The sequence below is a fragment of the Lipophrys pholis genome, assembly GCF_963383615.2.
Source record: "Lipophrys pholis genome assembly, chromosome: 10".
Taxonomy (NCBI): Eukaryota; Metazoa; Chordata; class Actinopteri; order Blenniiformes; family Blenniidae; genus Lipophrys; species Lipophrys pholis.
In genome coordinates, this window is record NC_137640.1 from 4,744,632 (window position 1) to 4,767,598 (window position 22,967).

At 39.9% G+C, this 22,967-nt stretch overlaps 1 protein-coding gene across 1 annotated transcript in view; it reads right to left on the minus strand.

Annotated features, from left to right (window-relative positions):
* Nucleotides 1-7,641: 7,641 nt before the first annotated feature.
* The window catches only part of LOC308116170 (BMP/retinoic acid-inducible neural-specific protein 3-like), a 72,827-nt gene continuing 57,501 nt past the window's right edge, over nucleotides 7,642-22,967 (minus strand). The window contains exons 5-8 of the mRNA XM_080474194.1: nucleotides 22,862-22,967; nucleotides 22,190-22,426; nucleotides 16,671-16,893; nucleotides 7,642-9,592 (exon numbers count right to left, since the gene is read on the minus strand). Of these exons, the coding sequence (XP_080330320.1) occupies nucleotides 8,476-9,592; nucleotides 16,671-16,893; nucleotides 22,190-22,426; nucleotides 22,862-22,967 (1,683 nt within the window). The 3' untranslated portion in view covers nucleotides 7,642-8,475. The remainder of the gene's footprint in view (nucleotides 9,593-16,670; nucleotides 16,894-22,189; nucleotides 22,427-22,861) is intronic.

The following is a 22,967-nucleotide window of genomic DNA, read 5'->3' on the forward strand; positions in this document are numbered from 1 at the left end:
CCAGCTCACATCAGCCAGCAGGGGCACACCGCAGACACATTGCCAGTCCATTAAAGGGCGAACACAGAAGACAAATAATCACTCATGCACACATTCACGCCTTGGGGCAATTTAAAGAAAGCAATCAACCTAACGCACACATCTTTAGACTGTGGGAGGAAACCTGAGTATGAGTAGAAAATCGATAATGGTACACACACACACACGCACGCACGCACGCACGCACGCACGCACACACACACACACACACTCACACACAGAAATACACAAAACTGTTATTTATTGTGGTACAAGAACTTAATCAGTTTCATGTTTTTCTGTTAAGTGTAACAAACCAAACTGCTTATTTTGTTCTATCACACTTCCTGATTGACCTCCCTGTTCACCAGTGGTATGACAAACCAAATCTTTGTGACACTAATCAGGGTGACAAATAATCCATTTAAAGCTACATGTGTGTGTGTAAATATATAAAAAAAAACCTGTAGCTGTCCTGGCGAATGCTGTTTAACCGCATTTCCATTAAAGTTGAAAGTAAAGTTTGTTTGTCTTATTTTTAACTTCAGCTGCTGCAGATAGCTTGTGGCAGAAGTCACCAGTTAACAGGGGCACCAGTGAAACCGAAACACTGGACAGTGAAGCATGATCACAACAATCCGCATTTTGGAATATTATTGATAAATACTGAAATTATATTCTATTTAATTCATTATTTGAGCTCATTTCCAATGCATGTTCGCTCCCCATCATATCGGGGGTGATTACTTGTGCACTCCATTGACTTCGCCCACGCCGTGGTGGGACTATATTGTAATGGAAACGCCCGAGGCAAGTCGAGTAGGGCCGAGTAAGTACTAGTGGAAAAGCGTCTTAAGTGTAGGAGCACCTGGCATCCCGAGAGCATCAGAGCAGAGCATTGTGTTGCGTCCTGCACCCCCACTGCCGCTGTGTCTGTCTGCAGGTGGGCCGGCTGGTGGGTTTATCTTCCTGGGATTGTTCTGCGGCGGCCGATGAATCGATGAGCGTCCTCGCGCATTATCGAGTTTGCTTGGTTTTTATTCGTGCAAAGCTTTTGTAGCTCAAACCCTGAAAGTTCAAATGGAATTAGAAATGTGTTAGCTCTAACATTTTGTTCATAATAAAGTTCTCGAGTGCTCGCATACAGCTCCTTTGCTTGAGATATCACAAGTTTAATGTTTTCATTAACACCTGGATTAGTACCTGTGTTGCGAATTCGAAATATGTCACACTGCTTTTGCACTTTGACTTTGTTTTTCATTTGTCAATTTTCCAATTCACGATATTCAATTCCCGTTTGCTCTCTTGCTTCTACTCACACTGGTGTTTTTTTTTACCCCACACTGAAACTACATTTTGACGATGAGCCAAATAAAACTTTGCCGTCTTTCGGAAAGTGGAAAAGCTAAAAAAAAAAAAGCAAAAAAAAAAAAAGGAAAAACCCTATCAAACAGACATTACTTTTGATTGTTTTAATGCATGGATAACTTCAAGCGCCCAAAATTATGCAGAGGAATAATGACAAAAGCAAAATTCCAGACACTCTGGTGCATGAGGGGGCTTACAATATGTTCCATTAAATGTTGGAAGCTGGAAATCCCCTGCTGGTTTAGTGTAATTACAGTTTTACTATGTTAGAGAGGTTTAACATAGGGAAAGGCTGTGTGATTGACACATTTATAAGTAAGAGGATTGATTTAACTGGTAAAATTTTGGTTTTCTAGGCAGTCGTCACTGCACGTCAGCGATTGAGGAAGATCATAGTTTTACCACGTCCAGCCCATTACGTCAACTTTCAACCCAACTTTTTACTAATTTACTTTTCATCCTTTTTGGCAGTGTCAGTGATATTAGTTACAACTTTTTGCCATTTATTCTATAACACTCTGTCTTGCCTGTTTTTGTCTTAATTACTCACTCTGCTCTTTCATGTTGTTATTTAGTCTCACTATGTTACCGAATGGTTCTGATTGGCTTCCTGGGCTTTTGACTTTTTCTATTGGATATGATATCCTCTTGCTGGTGTATTTTACAATCCCTCCTGTAATTGAATTGCTGAGGCAATAAACAAAATAAAATCCTCAAGAAAAATCTGTAAAACTGCAGTAATATGTGCTGTTGGAAGACACAGAAATACAAGCTTTATTACAAGTTTCTGTCATGGATATTTCATTAGTGTAATTAGTGTAAAAGTGTAGTGAATACCCATAACAAAGACAACAATATAGATTATATTTCAATATAAGAACAAAATATTTGGTTGCATGAATACAATTTTGGTAACTGAAACAAACCAAAGAGTTCTAATGTTGAAAGTCAGTAGAAGCTCCAACCGTCATGTAATGAAGACACACAAACGCAGTGTGGATAACTAATTGGATAAAATGTGTTTACACTTGTCAAAGTTGAAATACATAAAAATGTCCCATCTTGTGTGTATAATTGCCATACAAGCTTCAGTTGAAAAAAAAAGGTTTGGAATTTTAGATTATTTTTTTTCATACGTCATATTGTCTGGGCCAAATGAGTTTTAATTGAGAAGTGAGAGATCTAAAGCCCCCTTTCTATATATAATTTCCACATACGTAGGTACCTATTGTATGTCTTTTAAAGCCCCGTTTAAAGAACTCTGTTTTCAAGTGAAAACGAGAAACTTTCTTTGCATTTGCGATGTCTGTTTACATGACAACGTTGCTCGAAGACAACGAAAATTGAACTTTGCGAAAATGCTCCAACTCCTTCTTCAAGTACACGGTGAAAAACGCAACTTTTTTAAAAACGTTACTACTATACTACTGGGCATGCGCACCATGGTTGTAGTAAATAGTTCCAGTCCGTAGCCTCCTTGGACTTGGTAATTTTATAGCTGAGAGTCGCCGTAATAAATCCAACTCGGTCGTCTGTCCATACGATTGTCCATGTACTCACCATTGTCAATGTTTTTAGTAGGTTTTTTTTTTTTTTTATTTGAAAGAAAACAAAAAAGCATTATCAGTGCTCTTGCTGTTTGCAAAGTGTTCTGACCACCCTTGTGTATTTATGATTGTCTATTTTGTTTACTATTTTGTAATCGACCCCGGTGTTTGTTGACGTCTGCCTGATTTTAAACAATTGGAATTTAATACATTTCTCATCTCTGTAAGGCGCTGGAGATTATCTCTGCACTGACATGCTGTGATACTCCAAAATCAAACTTTTTGATTTGATTAATTTGGATATTTTGAAAACCGAGGTTATTTTGTGACAGATCAAACAAGCTATAAATAATTCTGAGCATGTTATCTTTTTTTTCTTTAAGCTGTCTTGTACCTTCATGTGTGGTTAGTTACAACTTACTTGGACTACTTGTGAATCAGAAACCACACACTTGATCCATCCTATCGCTACTCTGCCAGGAGGGATCCATTTGCATTTCTCAAACATTTCTCTGGCGTCATAACTTTTGATGGGGAATACTCTGGGCGATTTGAGTCTGTGAACCCGCAATTTTCGCACTGACTGCTTTCATCATATGAAACGGTTAAAACATCAGAGAGGTGGAGGAGAATAGCTGTGTGTAGTGCAGACGGCGCGGCATACTACACCCAGCACAAAGCACCTCGAGGACTCGGGAGTGTGATGCTTTTATTTCATGGCTTGGAGTAAGACATAAACCCTTGCAAATTACAGCAGACTACAAAACCAGTGAGAGGAGCACCTGAAATAGTGGGCTTTGATGCCGTATCTTCCCCTGCGCCTAAAGCAACCATCCATCAGCACACATCTGAAGCTCAGAGGAGATCTGAAACCAAGAGATTTCCTTCCGATTACAATGGAGCTTTATATAGATTGGTGCATATCGTGAAAAATCTGAAAAACCAGAAAAACTTCATACACGCGGGTATGAAATCATACACAGATCTTTACATCATTTTAAAAAGAAATACTCACATTGGTTTAGCAAGTCCTCAAATAAATGGTTGAATTCATTCACAGTATATACCAATCATCCATAGCATAATGACCGCCAACACAATGTGTAAATCAACATTGCTTACCTGATAAGGCATGGCCTCCAGCAGTTTGACAACTTTCTTATCTTAAATCTCGTGAGTTGCAAAATAAGGCCTCAATGGGACCACATGCATCAATGAGCATTAGCTGCCCATGACAAACTCATCTAAATTAATCATACTTTATTATTCCCCTTGGGGAAAATCCCCTTTTTCCACATAGACAATCCTATTTCTAGGATGGTGCGGCTACATTACGGTGCTGCAGGGAACTGATGGGTGTTGAGGGTCTTGCTGATATGTCAGCTGTGGGATTTGAACCTGCAAGCTGCCGATACCAAGTCCGCATTTCTAACCTATTAAGATATTGAAACACCCGTAGTCTGGACAAACCTGACAAGAGCTGCAGTTGTGGAGATGGTCTGATTAAGTCCTCATGCCATCTCAATTCGGTGCTTGTCAAACTCACTTAAATCTTTCCGCTTGGCCTTTCTTAATGCTGCTCGCACGTCATCTTGGAGGACAGAATGTTCCCTTGCTGCATAATGTTTTCCACCCACAGACAGACGCAATAACAATAGCATAAGAAGTTATTCACTTGTACTGTCAGTGGTCATATTGTTCTGGGTTGTTGTTGTATATGAGCAACCTTTAGTCAAGCAGCATTATTGTACTTCAAGAGAAAATAGTTTATAGTTTCAACAGCCCTTTTCATTGGACATCTGTTCCATTTGCATTGACTTGCTCATATTTCTTTGCAGTATGTTGTGTTTTTGCTTGATTTATCTGTTTAGGTCATTAAGATCTGTATATTATAAACATCTAACAGCACAAATAACAGGTTGCAGAGCATGCGAAATTCACAGGCTGGAACGGTGATTCAGACATGAGCCGTTTCCTCAGCAACCCTGTCTTGTGTATAAATTATTTTTTTAAGTAATAATTCTTTTTGAGCAGCTATTCCGAGGGTTACTTTGCAGCTAGAATTATGTTGATCTGCAGTATTGTTTGAAGTAAAGTAAGCGCCATGTTCATTCAGGGCACAAAACTGAGTGAGGAGGTTGGTATGACCACATAAGATTTCTCGTGAAATCCAGATTTGAGCTTCATTTTGTGTATTTGCTGAATAAATGCCCTAAGGATAGTACTTGGTGATCTCTATACAGTTTACTTGGGTCAAGTTAAAGTCAGTAAAACTCCATATTAATGATACCAGCGTGGTTCATAAACTTCAGCATTTAAATTGGAACTGCATCGGGTGATAATGTTAATGATCCGGCTCCTCTGTTCAAGTGGCAAAAGCAATGGGGAAATTAAAAAAAGACATATTAACGATCATTACGGTATGTTCGAATGGAATGTATTTTTTTCTTCCATTTTCAGTCAGAAACATTTATTATTTGTTTAGATTAAATTTTTTTTTAACTACCACTGCGTCCTGTCTCTTCCTGAGGCAGATTTCCATATAGAACAGGGTTAGGGTTAATACCTAATAGTTACCATAAAGTACTATGACTAAAAAACAAAACAAACCTGAATAAACATTAAAATTTTTATTTTACCTAATATTACTACTGCCTCATTCCTATGCAGTTTTGATCACGGTATTGGTACAGCACATTTTCATGAATTAGGCTTAACAGCAAGCTGGAGCAGGTGTAAACGGCACTCAAGAAGCGCAGTCTTGCATCAGTCATACTTTAATCATGTTTAGCATGTAGCACCGCTGGTGTGTGAGCCCAGAAACTCCTTAGCATGTAGCATGTAGCTCAGAGTTACGTGCTCAGCGACATCGGGGCTAACTGCAAGTGCAAATGTCTTTGGTGATTAAGTTGCTGGTTTGTACGAACTATCTTGTCCTCCTCTTGATATTTTAGCAGAACCCTAATACTCGTCGGGTTGTATCGGGGATCTTTTACCAGTACGAGTACGAGTACCCCACGCAGTATCAAAGCTCATATCTAGTACTGGCATCGGCATGTCCCTAAATGATTTATTTTATTTATCTTGTACAATCTGTGACGTCTTATAACAAATTACTTCGTCAACCCCTTCCAAAACCAAGTGTGGATCCCTCCTTACAATCCTATTCTTTCTCTCTTTCCATCCCCACACCGGAACAACGGGAGCAGCAGATAAAATCTCCACCTCTGAGTCTGATTCTGCAGATTTCTTCCTAAAGGGAGTTTTTCTTTCCACCATCTCCTGCACTGGCTCGTGTGGAGTTGTTGGGTTTTTCTCCGTAAAAGTTCCTTGAAATGACTGTTGTGTTCGGCGTGATATAAATATATTTTTCATTGAACTTAAGATAGTTTTATTCAGGTGATGACATCACCATATTTTACCCAGTTGCTGACCTTTTGCTCTTTTTTTTTGGTTTTCAGGTTGTTAATGCTAAATTGTTAAAATTATTTTTTTCATTTTATTTTACTCCATTATGTATTTGCATAATTATTATTTTTAAATCTGTACTGTAAACAGTGTTGGGAGTAACCCTTTATGAAGGGAATCATTAGTATAACAACAGCTTTTTAAGCGTTAACAACTGATTCGTTGTCAGCTCTGAGTCAGGTAGAACCCGCCGTGGAGCTACGATCTCTCTGTCCAGCCTCCTGTGCTTGGCTGTTTACTGGATGAGGTACACTTCATTACTCCTGAACTAACTCACGTCACCTGACAGCACCATGAAAGATGCCCGGCTGTAAGGAGCATTAACATTCGCCTGTATGTAAAGTAGCTGTGATGTATTTGTGGCCCTAAATAAATGTTAGCTTACCTTTATAAGAGCTGTGTGCTGCTGTCTGCACAACGGTCGTTTATCTCACCTGCTTTATTGCCGCTTCTTCTTCTTGTCATTAGTTCATAAATCTGTTTACATTAAGACCAGGCTACTCCCCCCCCCTGCGTTTTAGAACTAGTGATTGACTGAAAGTAAGCCTGAATGGACTTCCAACAAACTAATGTGACTTTCAGTTTAAATTAACGAGTGAATCACTCATCAGAATGACGCCACACAGAACTGACAGCTCAGCTAATGCACAGCTACATTACAATAATACATCTCTGTGACCATTATTAATAAAGCCCTAATTGAAGAAAATGCAGAATTTAATGTTCCATGTCATTAGTTGCATTTTATTTTCAGAAGCCAGTGGAGCTGGCAAGTAACAGAGTAGATTTTTAAAGGTATGTGTATTTTAACTATATTTAGCATTTGCTTCATTGGTAACTTTTATATTTTAACAAAGTTATATGTGCTTTTTTGTAATTCCATTTAAAAAGTCATTTCTTTCTACATTGACAGGTGATGATTCAGTTCCAGTGAAAGGAAGGCTGTGATTGAACAGATCAAGTTCAAGAGTGATAAATGTTCTTTCAGAAGGAAAGTTTTAATTAAAATTTAGTGTTATGCATTTTAGGTTCTATTTCTATTTAATTAAAGAGCTTGAGTACCTTTGCTCACTTGGTAACTTGTTAGCAACGTTTTAGATAATCAAGTGGGAGCTAATGAAGTGCTGATTTTCAGTTAAATTACACTCTATGTGGTATTTTTACCTTTGAAACAAGTCTTTTCCATCATTTTCCCGATGGAAATGAAGGCATATCATACAAGTGAACCATCTATAGACCACACATAAAAATTTATTTTATTTAGTGTATTAACAAATTGTATTATACATTTTATAGACAGTGTTTTTGTAACTTCCGTTTCACAAACAACAGCATTATAAAAATAAAAGCACATGTAACATAAATTGTGACTCGGTACATTTTTTTTTTCCTCAGCAAATCTGGAGTAATACAGCATCTATTTAATCACTTTGTTCACACCTTTTACTGTTTTTATTACAAAATCTTATAGCAGAGCTTAAAAAATGAGTGTTTTTTAGAGCCGCATGGAAAAAGCTAAAAACTATGAGTTGCCTGACGTGCCCCAGGTTGGAAGGGAGAGCCATGATATCAAAGCAAATACTCGTGTTTATTTCTGCACCTGAAAATAAACGTGATGAGAAAACTACAAACAGAACAACATGCTGGTGTCGAAATGTTTCTGACATGAATATGTCGCTCGGGTAATACTGCTTCAGCGAAAGCTTTTGTTTATGCGTGTGGGTGATTCAGTTTTGTGCAATCTACAAACGTCAGCACATCGGCAACATATCGGTCACGGCAGAGTTATAAATTCGTATTCTTAACTTTGAAACATTATCGTTTTCATCGGGGGGGGGGGGGGGGGGGTAAAAGCAGTGAGGCAAGTATGGTGAAATCCTCCTTAAACCTATGATGTTGTACAAATTTATAGGAAAAGCTGACATGAGATTCTCAAATACACTCTGGAGGTCCATGACGACAATGAAAATGTCCCCCAAATGTCCCCTGTACGACTTCAGAATTGCTCTTAACTATCATCAGGCCCGTGTGATAACTGCTCCTCCATCTGTTCACCTGGCCACCTGCCCACTTATTAGCTACATAATTTGGTTGTTTCATATTCCATCGAGTTGGGCTGCTTGGCACTGAAAGTCTGCAGCGCTGCCTGGATCCTGGCAACGTCTGTGGTGGACAGCTTAAGCCTGTGCCGCAGCAGGCAGGAAAAGAGATCCAGAGGCTGAGCTCCGGGCGGCGAGAGCCTGTTGACCCGATCCCGGATCTCCAGCAGCTGGAGCAGCGCCGAGTCCTGCGATCCCTGAGTGTATGGGTAGTCCAGCTGCAAAATCAAGTCCTGGATCGCTTCCGGGTCAAAGTGCATACTATAGCCATACACCTGGATGCTGTTGATCTTCATGTAGCCCAGATTTCGCCCCGGTTCCAGGTACTCCAAGGGTTCGTAATATACAGTTCCATTTCCGGTACTCGAGGGGCCCCTGATCCGGCTCCGTAGGTAAAAGTGAACCGTCTCAAAAAAAGTTTTCCACTTGTTGCCCAAAGTCAAAGTCCAGTTGTAACAGTCATAAGGAAGGTCTAATTTAGTCCTTTCCCAGTCTGGGTAGTTGGTCTGGTCAATGGGCATGATCCAACTTTCTGAGTGACTTCCTCCAAATGGATTGATATAGACAGACAGCAAGGGGTCCAGAGTGCTGTTCTTAGTAAGGCAGATCTGTAGAGACATGCCCAGAAGCATGTGGACATGGTTTGACTTGTATTTATTACTTTTCAGCGTCAGCAGCATCCTCTTCCTCCATGACGGGTCGAACCAATTATTCAGCCGGACGTCGTTGCTGACGAAGATCCCGTGGATGCTGATGCGGTTGTCACGTTTCTGCAGGAGGTAGCGCAGCTCCATGTCCTGCAGGTCCGTCTCGAAGCCGATGTAGTGGTCAGTGGAGTCTGGCACTTCGTTGCGGCACACGCCCTGACTCAGCATGTAACCCTGGTTGCAGGTGGCGCAACGGGAGCGGTTCTCATAGGAGCAGGAGGCGCAGGAGGTACCCTCCCCCACTGCGCAGGGGATGACACCCTGGCAAGGGGGGTGCTCGTAGGGACAGGAGCAGCTCCGGGTCTCCTCCAGGTATGAGCCGATGTGGTTGTTTTCACTACAGTACATGATGGAGAGGATGTAATTCAACCAGTAGCTCAGGGGTCTGCAACAGAGAGAGAACAGTACGTACAATTTACTGCAGGTATATATAAAACTACAATTAAAAACAAAAAAAACATATGGAAATATCTGAAAAGAATTTAGGTTTGGTTGGGAGAGGAAGTGGTTTTCTTACAAGCTTAAGAGACACTTAAGTGAGCACTTGAAAACACAAAGCCCTTCTCTTTATTTTTCCATTGTTGTTCGTGTGAGTGTGTGTGTGTGTGTGGGGGGGGGGGGGGGGGGGGGGTTCTTAAAAAATTTGTCTATTTATCTTTTAATTATTTTTTAATGTGTGAAATATATATTATATTATTGTTTTATTAGCAACAACAACAACATAATTAATGTTATTATTAATAATTTCTGAGCTGCTTGAGTATCCCCTTTCAGGATGAATATATTCTATTCTAATTTATTAGTTCAGTATCATGTGACTCAACGTATTTAGGACAGCACATTTTTTAAAAGTATTTTTTTCAATTCAAATTTCTTTCTTACAATTTGTGGTTATCAACAGTTACACTTTGTTCTTTAGTTTTTGTTTGCTTCAAAGGGAAGCTGAAAAGAGAGCTAGCGAGAAAAAAAAAAAACCTGCCATGTTGATAAGGACTCTGCCTTCGGCGTGCACCACCAACATGGCATTACCATGATGCCCTTATAAAAATCTGTTTCCGTGTTAATATCCAAATCTATCTCACTTCTCCTCCTATAAAACACAAACATGTATTTGATGACACACCCTGTACTCAGGAGCTGGCACATAAATCCATCAAATTAAATGTGATTTAAGGAGACCAGCTGAACCCCCACATTGTATAAAACACGGGTTGCAAAAGTAATTTGCAGACTAATATCAGGGGGTTTGTGGTTCAATGGTAATCTAAGAAAATAAAACGTAAACAAAAGAAATAACATGGCTGAGTTGAAACGTCTGGTTGCTGATCTAATATTGCGTGGGAGGGAGGTATGGGTGAAACTCAACAGCCCTCCAACGCTATATCCGCATTTATACTCTCTACAGACTCGTGAAGCGAGGCCCACGTCTACGTTTCCCATCCGTGTTCAAATCCCTCCAGAAATCACATTTCACCCGCATGTTTGGTTTGCATCTAAAATACACCCGCAGACTCAGCCAGTTCTGTGAAAACCAGGTTTATTGCAACAAAGTCCAGGGACCAAGAGTCGCCGCCGAGCACCAAGAGGCGAGACATGTTGACGAGACGATCCGACAAGAACAACAGAGGGAGAGGAGTTTAAATACACGAGGAAGGGGTGGACACAAGTGGAAGATTGGTTAATTGGAAACACGAGGTGAGACACACAGAGCCCTGACACCCCCTAACAAAATGTAGAGCGGCTTCAGCTGCTGCCTCGGTGGGGGTATTGTACATAGCAGTACATTGGCCTTAAACTCTAAGGAAAAACAGGAACTTTTATATATCGGCTGAACAAACAAAAACACAAACACCCCCAATTTAAAATGGGGAAAAAGTACTATTGCTCCATTTTGCACATTTTATTTTTCACTCTTGCAAACCTGTTTCTCACACGCATGGATTTGTTTCTACGGGGAAGGCATTGGCGAATGGGGGGGATCACTCTTTTTTATTTCGTTTTTAACCTGTGCATATGCTGCATATTCTTGTACAAATGTGCTTTATAAATATTATAAAAAATTATTGACATTTTTTTCTTTTCTTTAGTAAAGTTGCTTTGGTCTATTTAAAGCATGCGTGACACTTTTTTTTTTTAAGCACAAGTAAATTTCGTATCACGAGAGCAGATTGCAGCTTGAAAAAAAATGAACGAGTGGTAAATTGATTTAAGTTATATAGCGCTTTTTCACCACTTGAGCAGTCCCCAAAGCGCTTTACATCGATAATCACATTCACCCATTCACACGCCAATGGAGGCGGCCGCCATGCAAGGCACTCAAGTCCATCCAGTGGGAGCAATTTGGGGTTCAGTGTCTTGCTCAAGGACAATTCAACATGCGGACAGATAGGGAATTGAATCAGAAATATTCCAATTGCAAACCACTCTACCAACCGAACCAAAGCCACTCCATGATAACAATAACAACAAAGAAATAATGAGGTTCAGAGCAAACACGCAGTAAGAGTGTGTCAGTGCAGATTTTCTTGACGGAAACAAAAAATACTTAAGACAGTGAGGAATTTATCTCACCAAACAAAATATACCAAACAGTAAGCATAGGCAATACTCTTTAGTGCCTATGTGTAAATGGGAGAAGATTAAAAAGTTCAACTACTTGAACAATGACACATTTTAGTCAGTTTAAATTTTTTTAAATAATTTTTACAATTTAGTTGGTGGTTTGGCCGGATTGGAACCTCCTGCTTGCCGGGTTTGGCCCAAAGGTCTTACGTTTAAAACCCCTGCTCTAGATTTAAAAATAAAGTTAGACAATTATGTATTTAGAAAGAACATCGAAAGACAAACATTAATAGTTTTTAAAGCTTGGGAGGATGAGCACCAACCCGCGAGGTAGCGTCAACAAGATGGCGCCCCCTATAAATCCTGTTACCCCCAAACTGTCACTCAAATGATCCGAAGTCATTGCTAACAGCTGAGTGGCGTACTGACAGAGAAGTGTTAATTCCATGTTCAGTTGATGCAACAGCTCAACTCTGCATAACACAATAAAATAGGATTCAGGATTATACACAATAGAAATTTGCAATAAAAAAGACACAGAGCGATATTACTGATATAATAAAAACAATCTGGAAAATCTTCACAGGGACAATGTACATATTCACAATATTTACAAAGGAAAACATGTACAGTGTTAACTTATGTTGGAGCAGCGGTGTTGAGCAGTTTTATAGCAGCAGGTGACCTGTGGTGGTGAATGACCCAGGGGGGCTTGGGGGGCTTTTCTGAGTGCAGTTTGCATGCTTGGGTTTTCTCTCGGTGCTGCGATTTCCTTCCACAGTTTGAAAACATGCTTCTGAGGTTAACTGGTCATCCTAAATAGCTTGTAGGTGTGAATGTGCGTGTGTGTGGTCTGTCTCTTACTGTTTGCCCAGCTGCCCTCATGCATTTGTAATAAATATCCTCTCGTGCGTTTTAGATGTTTTGAAATAAAACTTTTCAAATAGTTGCCATCTGTTACTTTTATGGCTTTGCACTAAAGTTGAATAAAAGTAAAAAAACAACAACAACACAACAGTGTTCATGTTGAGAGGTATAGAGGACAGTGAAATCTTTAATTTCATAATTAATGAAATTTAAGAAATCACAATTGTATGACATAATTGTTTGGTGACAGCAATCCACTTATTATTGTAACACGTAATGACCTCGACGCAAACATGGAGGATTATGGAAGTTCATGAAGCTTCATTTGGCAATCACTACCACTAAGGTCTCTGTAGTTTACTCCATCTCTCCATTAGGGTACATATTTTTAAGAACATTGAAAAGCAATAATCACGTGGCGCTTCTGACGTTCAAACGAGCTCCTTTCACTTCCAGGACAATGGAAAGACATTCTCTCCAATTGTCAACTTTAAAAAAGAACCGCAGACAGACATTTTGTCAAAAGGCCGTCGCCGGGAAGTGTTTTAGCAGCCTTTAAGGGCGGCTCCTGTGAAACTCATCAGAGCTGTGCATATCTCACCTCCGGAGTGGAGGCTGTGCACAGCGAGAGAGAGGAAGCTGTCTCGCCATCATGAGGCTCATTGTGTCAGCGGGATGGGTAAACTGTTGCGGAGACGCCGTGTGCAGTGAGGGCCAAAACAGAAACTGGGTGTTCACTCTGCAATCTGTTCATTGTCTGTCAGTTCATTTCGCAACAGATCAATGCCATACACCTACTTCCTCCCCCTGAGGCACATCAAATTTTCACCAGTGAGTAAAACTTCCCTTGTTTTTCTCGTCGACAGAGGATTCATCTCTCTTTTTTTTTTTATTTCCCCCATCACAAGCTGCATTTATTGACTTGACATTGTGGGGGGAAAAAAGCAAACCAAACCAAAAGAACATCACTTTTCCTGTGCCGTTCCATCATGGCTCCTCAAACACCTCTTGTTGGAAATACCGGGGGAAAAAAAAGAAAGAAAATACTCCACTTTTGTCAAAGACTTTATTAAAAGTTTTTAAAAAAAGAGTCTTTAAATTGGATTTGCGGGACACAAAGCCTGCATATTATTCTCTCTCTATGCTTTGTCAGATGATGACAAAGACCTTGACGCTTTTGTGAATGAATAAGTTTCATATTAATAGTTCTTCAACTGAAGTCTTGACTTTGAGTTTGAAGGATCCAGGTTTGAATCTCAGCTTCCGCAGCGGCGCTAAAAACTAACCAAGTCTACCGTGCCGCCCATTTTCAATGTGGCGACTTCTGTGAAAAGGGAGCAGCCGAATAGCTTTGAATAGAAATAATATGCATCTTCACGTCAGCTGAAGAGAAAATGTCGGTTTTAAAATGCACAGGTGTCAGTTTGAGGTGTTTTTCTTACAATCCGATTCGATGAAATATAACCGACAGTGAAAAAAACCTCCAATATAGAAGAAAATCTGAAGTGAGAAGAGAACTGCGGGGCTTTGAAAACTGTTAATAGGAGCCAAAACACTCTTCCACAGATCGCTTGAGAGCACCAGGTTATATCACAGCAGGGTCTAAAATATCCACTTAAAGTATTTACTTTCATCGGTCCCGCTCCGTCTCATTACTGCATTTACTGCTCTTTCAAAAATTCACCCCAGATAGGGTCCAGCTTAAACGCTGAGAAAACGCTGTGTATTCGATTCAGTGCGGACCTTGCATAGACCTACAAGACCCTCTATTATTTCATCATTGTAGTTTAGCTGTTTATGAGTTCTTATACACAGACGCGAACATTTTCAAGGATTCTCACTGTTTTCCAATACTTATGTTTTGGACTGCGACATCCTTTTTTATTTGTTTATGTTTTTAAATTAGCTGTGCTTTCATTAAGAATAGCAGCACGTGCATCTGGTCTAATTTACATGAAGTTAACTATCATTACAACACTATATTAGAGACAAATCTCAGTTAAATATAACTCTACCTGCTCCAACCATTTAAAAAACATGCAGACCCAATACAGAAAGGTAAAATTCCCATACAAAATAAGTTTGGTTGACAGTGCTGCACCTCTTTTTTCTTGTCTCAGGTGCTGATTTGAGAGTGCCTTTGTTTTACACACACACACACACACACACACACACACACACACACACTGGACCTTCAAATTATCAACCACGCTTTCCTCACTCTACAATTATAATAAAAAAAACACAAAGTTCCTTCATGTTTTTCATTTAATTTGACAAAAAATTTGGCCAAGGGCTTTAACATTGCTTCTTGGAGGAGGCTGAACTCTCAGTCATGAGCTGTAAGTCTTTGTTCACCTTGGTTAAAAAATGAAAATAAAAATAAAAGAAGAATGACTGTAAGTCCTTCATCAATATCCTTCAAAATTTACATGAGGTCACTGGCTATTGGACTTCCTGCTAAAGCATGCTACAACCAAATGACTCACTGATAACATTCCTCTGCTTCGAGGACATAGTGCATCTGTATGGTGGAGGAGTATTTTGAAAAGTAATGAATATACATAACGAGCCAAAGAAAAACAATCGCTCTGGTGTGTTCTGTTAATGTGTTTTGCTATTATCTTCCTCTTCGTTCCCCCAGTGAGGTCCTACCAAAGGTGAGTATTCACTAACACCAACACGAGTGGGAGTATAAAGACCACAGGAAAACAGTGAACATAGATATTGGACCGTTAAGACGACCATCAAAGTGCAGTGACACTGTTAGTGATGATGTCAGTGTGCATTTAGTTCTCGTTCCCTCTGAGCTGTTTGTTGTTTGAGTTATTTTTCGTTAATTGCTCTATTATCTCACTGCAATATATTCTTGAGTAAAATCAAATTAATGATCGTATCTTTTGTTGTTTTTGTCATTATTTTCATTCCAGTTTATCTTACACCTTACGTGTAATCATCCCATTGCCATCTGTGGGCTGTGACCTACCTCGGGTTTCAGATAAAACTGTACAAAAAGAGGGAAAAAATAAGTAATTGTTTTTAACACACGAGTTTAGGCGGTGACAGCTCTCCGTTTATATTAAATTTATTTATTTTACTTATCTGTGCTATTTTCATTATTGTGTGTTCTAGATTTTTATTTTTCTCCTACCATCCTAATAAAACTGTTGTTTTGGTGCAGAACATGCACTTAAAGCATTTCACTGCATTTTATACTATGTATAATTGTTGCATTTGATGATTAAAGGACTTGTTTCAGTCCTCTGGTGAGATAAAGACAAGTCAAGAGACCAAATACGAAGGATGGATCTGTGGATCAGAAGCCCAGAAATGAGGGGGAGGAGGGGTTACCTCTCCAGGAAATGGCACCCTGATAAGAACACATAGTAAATCTAAACTTAACTTGGCTGCACAGACATAATCAAATTTCTTTTCCCTTAAACGTGTTTTGCAGACTCCATGACTGAACATTTCTTAGAGTAATAAAAGTAGTGATTTTTTATTTTTTTTTTGTAACGATTTATGAGAAGCTTTTTTTTTTTTCTTTTTTTTTGGGGGGGATACAGTTTTATCACAGTCTACTTAACCAACAGGAAAATCTCTTAAACTTTGCATATCCCTTTAAAACACTGCAAACTTTAATTTCACAGGAGGATAGCTTTGATTCTCTGAACGTAAAGGAGACCTGCCGCTCGCTGGGAGTGCAGCCAAGTCATCAGCTGTGACACTATAGCTCACTTCGGCGGGACCTCGGTTGAATATCAAAGCGCTAATGTATTGTGTGTATTATTAGCATAATGCCGAGTTCAGGGGATAACAAAGCGAGTGGGGCTGAAGAAAATAAATGAGCACTGCCGTTCACAGCTCGCTTGAAAGGACCCGAGATGTGGCTGCAGGCTTTGGAATTTTTGCTTATTTTACACGCAGGCACAGCGACACACACACACGCACATGCACGCGCGCACACACACACACACACAGTATCACATCCGTGTCAACAGAAAGGTCAGCAGGAATACTTATCAGCTTCTCACCTCTCTCTCAGCATAATAATTTTAGGCTGAGTTTGACACCTCTTGCTGAGGGTGAAGAGCTTGTTGACGATGCGCCTGGCTTTGCTCAGGAGCTGCTGGGTGCTGAGCTCCAGCTGCTTGTAGCGTTGGTGGACGGCTGGCTCCGTCTTCCAGAAATACTGGATTGCAGACATGTTCAGGGCGTAGACGGTGGGGAGCCTTCGAACAAAGTTCTGAAATTCATCTGGAAGACAAGGAGACATGAAAGCAGACTGAGAGGCAGGAGCTAACTCTTTGTTTTTTCCCCGTCCAACTATATTTGGCTCACATGCTAAATTCGAATGCAGCTGCCGTGAGGGCTGAAGAACTGCAGGGCACACTGGAAGTGGTTTGACGCGTATGCTAATGGGGGAAGGCAGAGCTAAATACGAGGAGAGTGTAAAATTTTTCTTTGGCCCATTAATGAATAGCCAACAGCTTTTTATGGCTTATCGTCCTCTCCGGGAGAAAAACACGCTCGCCATGGAGCATTGAGATTCAGCTTGAGTTATGGAGGAGCAGCTCCCTACTGTAATGTGACAATAAAAACTGACACGTGAACTTGGATGATGCTTGCAGCAGGGATGCACTGATACCACTAATTTATATTCCATACACAAACCACACGCAAGGGCTATGCATGGCTGTGAACCACATCTGCACCGCATCAACGCTACGTGTCAGAGGGCTGTGGGTAGTGTCTTTCTACGCACTGCACGAAGCACAGACTGTAGACCGAGGGACCGAGAGACCGAGGGACCGAGCTCGCCGTGTGGATCACGTAGCAGGGATCAGAGTAAAATCCTCCTGAATCCACTGAGCAGTTAAACTAATGAGCGACTTCCGGCTAACTCTGCTGGTTCAATAGTCCCTGCTGATTAAGTTGCTGGTGTCCTCTTGATATTTTGGCAGAACTTAATTTACAGTCCGTCTTACTAAGGAATCCTCATTAAAATCAAATAATATCCAAGGTGCTGACGTTGCTCATCCTCTCTTGCGTACCTGCTGACGATGTCGCTGATGCACAATGTCACGTAATAGTTGCCGTGTTGTATCGGGGATCTGTTGCAAGTACGAGTATCAGTATATGATATCTATCTATATATATCTATAAACATGGATCAGATGTAGTAACTGACCATGACAGCAGAATTTGTGGTATATTGAGAAGCTGCATAAATCTCAATGTTTAACCAAATGTTTTAATCATGTGTTCAGTGACTATCATCAATTTGTTAGTTTCGAAAAATGCAGGAAGAGATGAACAGATTACTATTTTACTAATTATGGTCACCTTTCCAGGATAGGTTTAATCTGCTCAGGATTTGTGTTGAATAGTTTCCTGATTGTACAGAAGCTGCAGATGTTAAACCGAACAATGTAACCAACAGGGAACACGTCCAACCTCATATTAGTGTTGACAATGGACAACATAGCGGTCTTAAAGAGAAATTGGCTTACAAGAAGAAGAAGAAGAAGAAGAAGAAGAAGACGAAGACGAAGAAGAAGAAACACACAACGTGAACAATTAGAAGGTTTATTACATTAGTTTATTTTCATCTCGTTTATCTGGATGATCCCCGAACTTTAACTCGTGGCGCTCACTGTCACTCCGGTCCCCCCTTTAAAACTTCTCTGGGTTCGTCCCTGTGGAGGATCAGATCTGTTTGCCCTTCCTAAGCTCTTTCTGTTACTGTTCACTCAATGCACTGCAAACAGATTACATTTCCAGGGTATTCAATAACAATATCATCATTATTGTAATCATGATTGGTTATATGGGAAATCGAAGCATGTGGAAGACTGATTAGAAAATGACCGCGCTACTGTTTGTAATTAGTTATCTTGATAACCAAGTATCTGATTAGAAAACCAATTAAGTGTCAATGGCTTCCCTGGTGATTATGCAAGGTGTATTACATGTTCCTGTGAAATTATTAAGTTGATTAAACAGGTCATAATAAAATATATTAAGGGATATTCACGGGTGCTTTCCGTGGCCTACATTTCAAAAATGGGAGATTGCCCGAGGAGAAGAAAAATTACACGGGGGGTGCAGCTTCCACATTCTTTCACTTAATTACATATCTTCAATAGATTATTGCCTTTTGACATATTCATTTGTCTTACAAAATGAGTTTAAATGATATGTCTGTGTTAGCATCTCATCAAAGATGGAAAACTTTTTTTCCCCAAAACTTTGCACATTTATGTCTATTTTAACGGTCAACAGTGGGGATATCGATACAGTGGACATTCAGGCCGAAGAGGAAGACTATGTAAAAGGTTGATTTTAAAGCTTCTGATAAGTAAAAGAATGTATGTAGATTTATCAACACAAACAATGTTAACAGTAATAGATCTGGGTGGGCTTGACTGGTAAAATCGTGCCAAAATAGGCTTTTGCAATGAGAAAAGGGGGGTAGGAAGAAGTATTCTATTCTATTCTATTCTATACAACTTCTCCTATAGCTCTTGCATTAAATCCATTTTTACAAACAACCTGGCATCTATCTATCTATCTATCTATCTATCTATCTATCTATCTATCTATCTATCTATCTCATGTAAACTATATCAACAATCACAAATAGTTGTATCATAAAAAAGTTTTTAAAAAGTGCCTTATTTCAGCAGTAGCAATATTACAATTTTGAAAATATGCAAAACGCATGATATGTAATTGTACATCTTTTGTTAGAAGTACTTTGGGTCTTTCATCAGCAAATTCAGAAATCCTGAATAAGATATCGTTTGATCTTCTATCATTCTACTTGGTGTTTGACTAAGAAATCCAACCTGAACATATTCCTACAGGTCAAAGTAATGGAAATGAAAACTCTATAAAAAGAAATGTATAAAGTATAAACTCCCAAGTATCGGATGATCCAGACCATTATTTAATCACCAAATCTACCTCATCCCTTGAAACCCTTTGTCAAACTACCAGTATTATAAGAAGAAGAAGGAGAAGAAGAAGGAGAAGAAGAAGAAGAAGGAGGAGGAGGAGGAGGAGGAGGAGGAGGAGGAGGAGGAGGAGGAGGAGGAGGAGGAGGAGGAGGAGGAGGAGGAGGAGGAGGAGGAGGAGGAGGAGGAGGAGGAGGAGGAGGAGGAGAAGAAGAAGAAGAAGAAGAAGAAGAAGAAGAAGAAGAAGAAGAAGAAGAAGAAGAAGAAGAAGAAGAAGAAGAAGAAGAAGAAGAAGAAGAAGAAGAAGAAGAAGAAGAAGAAGAAGAAGAAGAAGAAGAAGAAGAAATTCCTAGATTATGAGGTTACGAATAATAAAACATGGGCTGGGTTCATTCTTAACTGAATGCTTAAAGCTTTGTAAGAAGCTGAACTATGTTTTGACCAAGACTTCTAGAATCTGTGATGCATATTCATTACTCCCCTGAGTCACTGACTTTTTTTTGCTTCGTTTTCTCCCCACGATACCAACACACTGTTACAAATATTGTTTGCGTCATTTGAAACAAAAGGCCAGCGGAAAAAAAAACAATCGATAAAAAAGTTAAAAGTTGGTCCATTTATATCGTTTATAATATTATAATTAAAGCATACTGCACATTCATTGGCAAGCGAAAGCGATTCCCTTCTGCCTTAATACGACTGTAAGAACATCATTTAATAATCAGAGTTATTATTATTAATCCCTCTGCTACCGGTGTTAGTTGTTCCCTATTAGGTGAACGATAAAAGCAGATCTCCGGGGGCAACGTGGGAACTTCTATTTCTTTATTCAATACTGCACTGTAACTGCAGTTCTCAGGGCACCTTGCTGCTTAAGTTATTGCCAACCGCGCGCTAATCAAGTTGCCCTTAGTGCAGAAGCGTGTAGGCAGTAATAACACATTGAGCCAGCGAGGTACACCGATAACAGCTCCAGGCAGAGCTGGAAATGACTGCAACAGCGCGATGCCCTTAGAGCGGGTGGATGCGGCTGAGTTTCAGTAATGATGGAGAGATATAAAAAAACAAAAGGGGGCAGATACGTAGGAATAAGTGGTACATAACTCAAATAGCTCAACAAACTCAAACATAACTCAATCCATTGTGTGGGTTAGTGCGTATCTATTCACTGATGCAAATCAAATAAAGATGTGTGTAGTTCTGTCACTTTTAGCGTGTACCCATTTAAAAAGCCAACGCTGAATGATGCTAAAGGTTGTTGACTATGTTTTCAGACCTTATACCACTCGTAAGTAGCACAGGCTCTACTTTTTAAAGCACGCTTAAAACTTTTATATTGGATAAACTCATAGTTTGGCCTGGCTCAAGACACCGTTGACCATTTTCTTAGTTAAACTGCTGCAGGGTTAGACGTCTGGGAGAGCTTCTTTAATGCTCCATACACTCATATGTCACTATTGCATGTCAGTACGTCACACGTCTCTCTACGTCTTTCCTGCTGGATCTTTGCTGGTGGCAGTGGAAGTTTGTAATCTGTGCTGCAACAACAACAACAATAACAATTAATAATATAAGAAAAGGGGAAATTATTATTATTATTTATTTTCTATTATTATTATTATTATTATTATTATTATTATTTTCTCCTTTCCTCTCCCCTCTTTTTTTCGCAAGACCTTATTTGAAAGTGCTGCGGCAAACATATGATATAAATGCTTAATTAAACATGGTTGAATCAAGTTGATTATTCTTTATTGTTTTTTTTTCAAAAGGTGCACTTTTATGTTCTGGACTTTGAAAGTTCGACTGTGCAATTTTTCTACACCCAAAACCTCACACGCAGCACAAATGAAAGGTAGCTGTTGAAATGTCAGGGATGGTCAGGGAGGGCCGGCTGGTTTGACAATCTACAATGTAGGCCGTCAGATTTGTCAAGTCCTAGTGATTTTGCGAGGCTGTTTTCGGCCAAGTCAGCTATCCCAGTCATATCTCTGGCTGTTAGGCCACTGAAGGGAACATTGTCAATCAATAAGAACTGCTGCTTTATGGCACTATTGGATTTACAGGGTCTTTACATTAGTTTGATAAAGTATAGTTTATAAAGCAATTCATTTAGCCAACGACTAATAGATAAGCCCATGGACATTTCTAGAGAGGATTATGCAGAAATTGAACAATTTTTCTATCAAAAAAAGATACATGCATTTCAGCGGTTGCATGATCGAACACTCTGCAACACCCATTGATGTACCGTATAAGCTACCAAATATCAAAGTTAAGTTTAGTTGTTTTCTCCTCTGGTGTCAGATTAGGTAGGTCATGTCTTCAAGCCATTTCAATGAAAAGCAATGGGTTGATTCTATCAATTGTTTTCATTATGTAAATGACATTTTGCATGACGGTCTCAAAATTGCTCCTCTGTGTTCTAATGAATCCCCATTACACGGAGTGCATGTCATTGTCCTTTTTTTTTTTTTTCATGGTCTGTCTATCTTACTTTTCTTTTCTCTTCAGCTCCTCCAACAACAGGGTGTAATTTGCTGTCAGCGGGTGGGTCACCGCCATTGAATGAGTGTGAGACTGAAAACACTGACCTGACTCCTCAAAGTCTTGGTTGGCTATATTCCAGGAATCTCGGATTTGGAGCAAACTGGCTTCCATAGCTCTCAGATCCACCTCAGGGCAATTACACTGTGGATAGTTGACGGCACACTGGCACCAGCAGTCATTGTCTCGGCACACAAACTGGCCCTCCTCATTACAGGCGATGTAGCTGAGAGCCGCCTGCACAAACCTGGCCCTCAGATACTCCGGCAGTATGGCCTGGAGGCCTGAGGCAAGGACAAAAACAGGACAAAAACATGGAAATGTCACACGGATGAATGACGAGGGAACTGTAAGTACTTTAGTTATTGCAGAAAATGTGTTTCAATGGCTGTTGTACACGAGATCTGTAAATCACTGAAGGCTGGCACTCATTTTCTGTTTCTGTGCCATGCTTGACATATGCTTGGCGTCACATACAATGTGCTGAGATTCACTTAAAGTTTTATTTTTACTGCACAGTTCTGCTACTTTTGTTCTGAATCATTACTGCCAGGGATTCACTTCAGAAATCTGCAAGCATGCATGGCGAAGAAAAGCAAGAGAGTGATTGAAGCGAAATTCGTTCTGACACTCTCGTGCTGCAGTTATATGCTTGCCAGGGAACAGACACTGTGACAATTCCATCAGAAATTGGGGGAGTTCAATTATGGATGGCCAACCTTGCAAATGAATCTTGTTTTCGGGGCTCTGAACCAAAACGGAGCTGACAGAGTCGAGGTTGTCATAGTTACTGCATCCAAGAGGGCCCGTCCTTGTTTCGGTCAC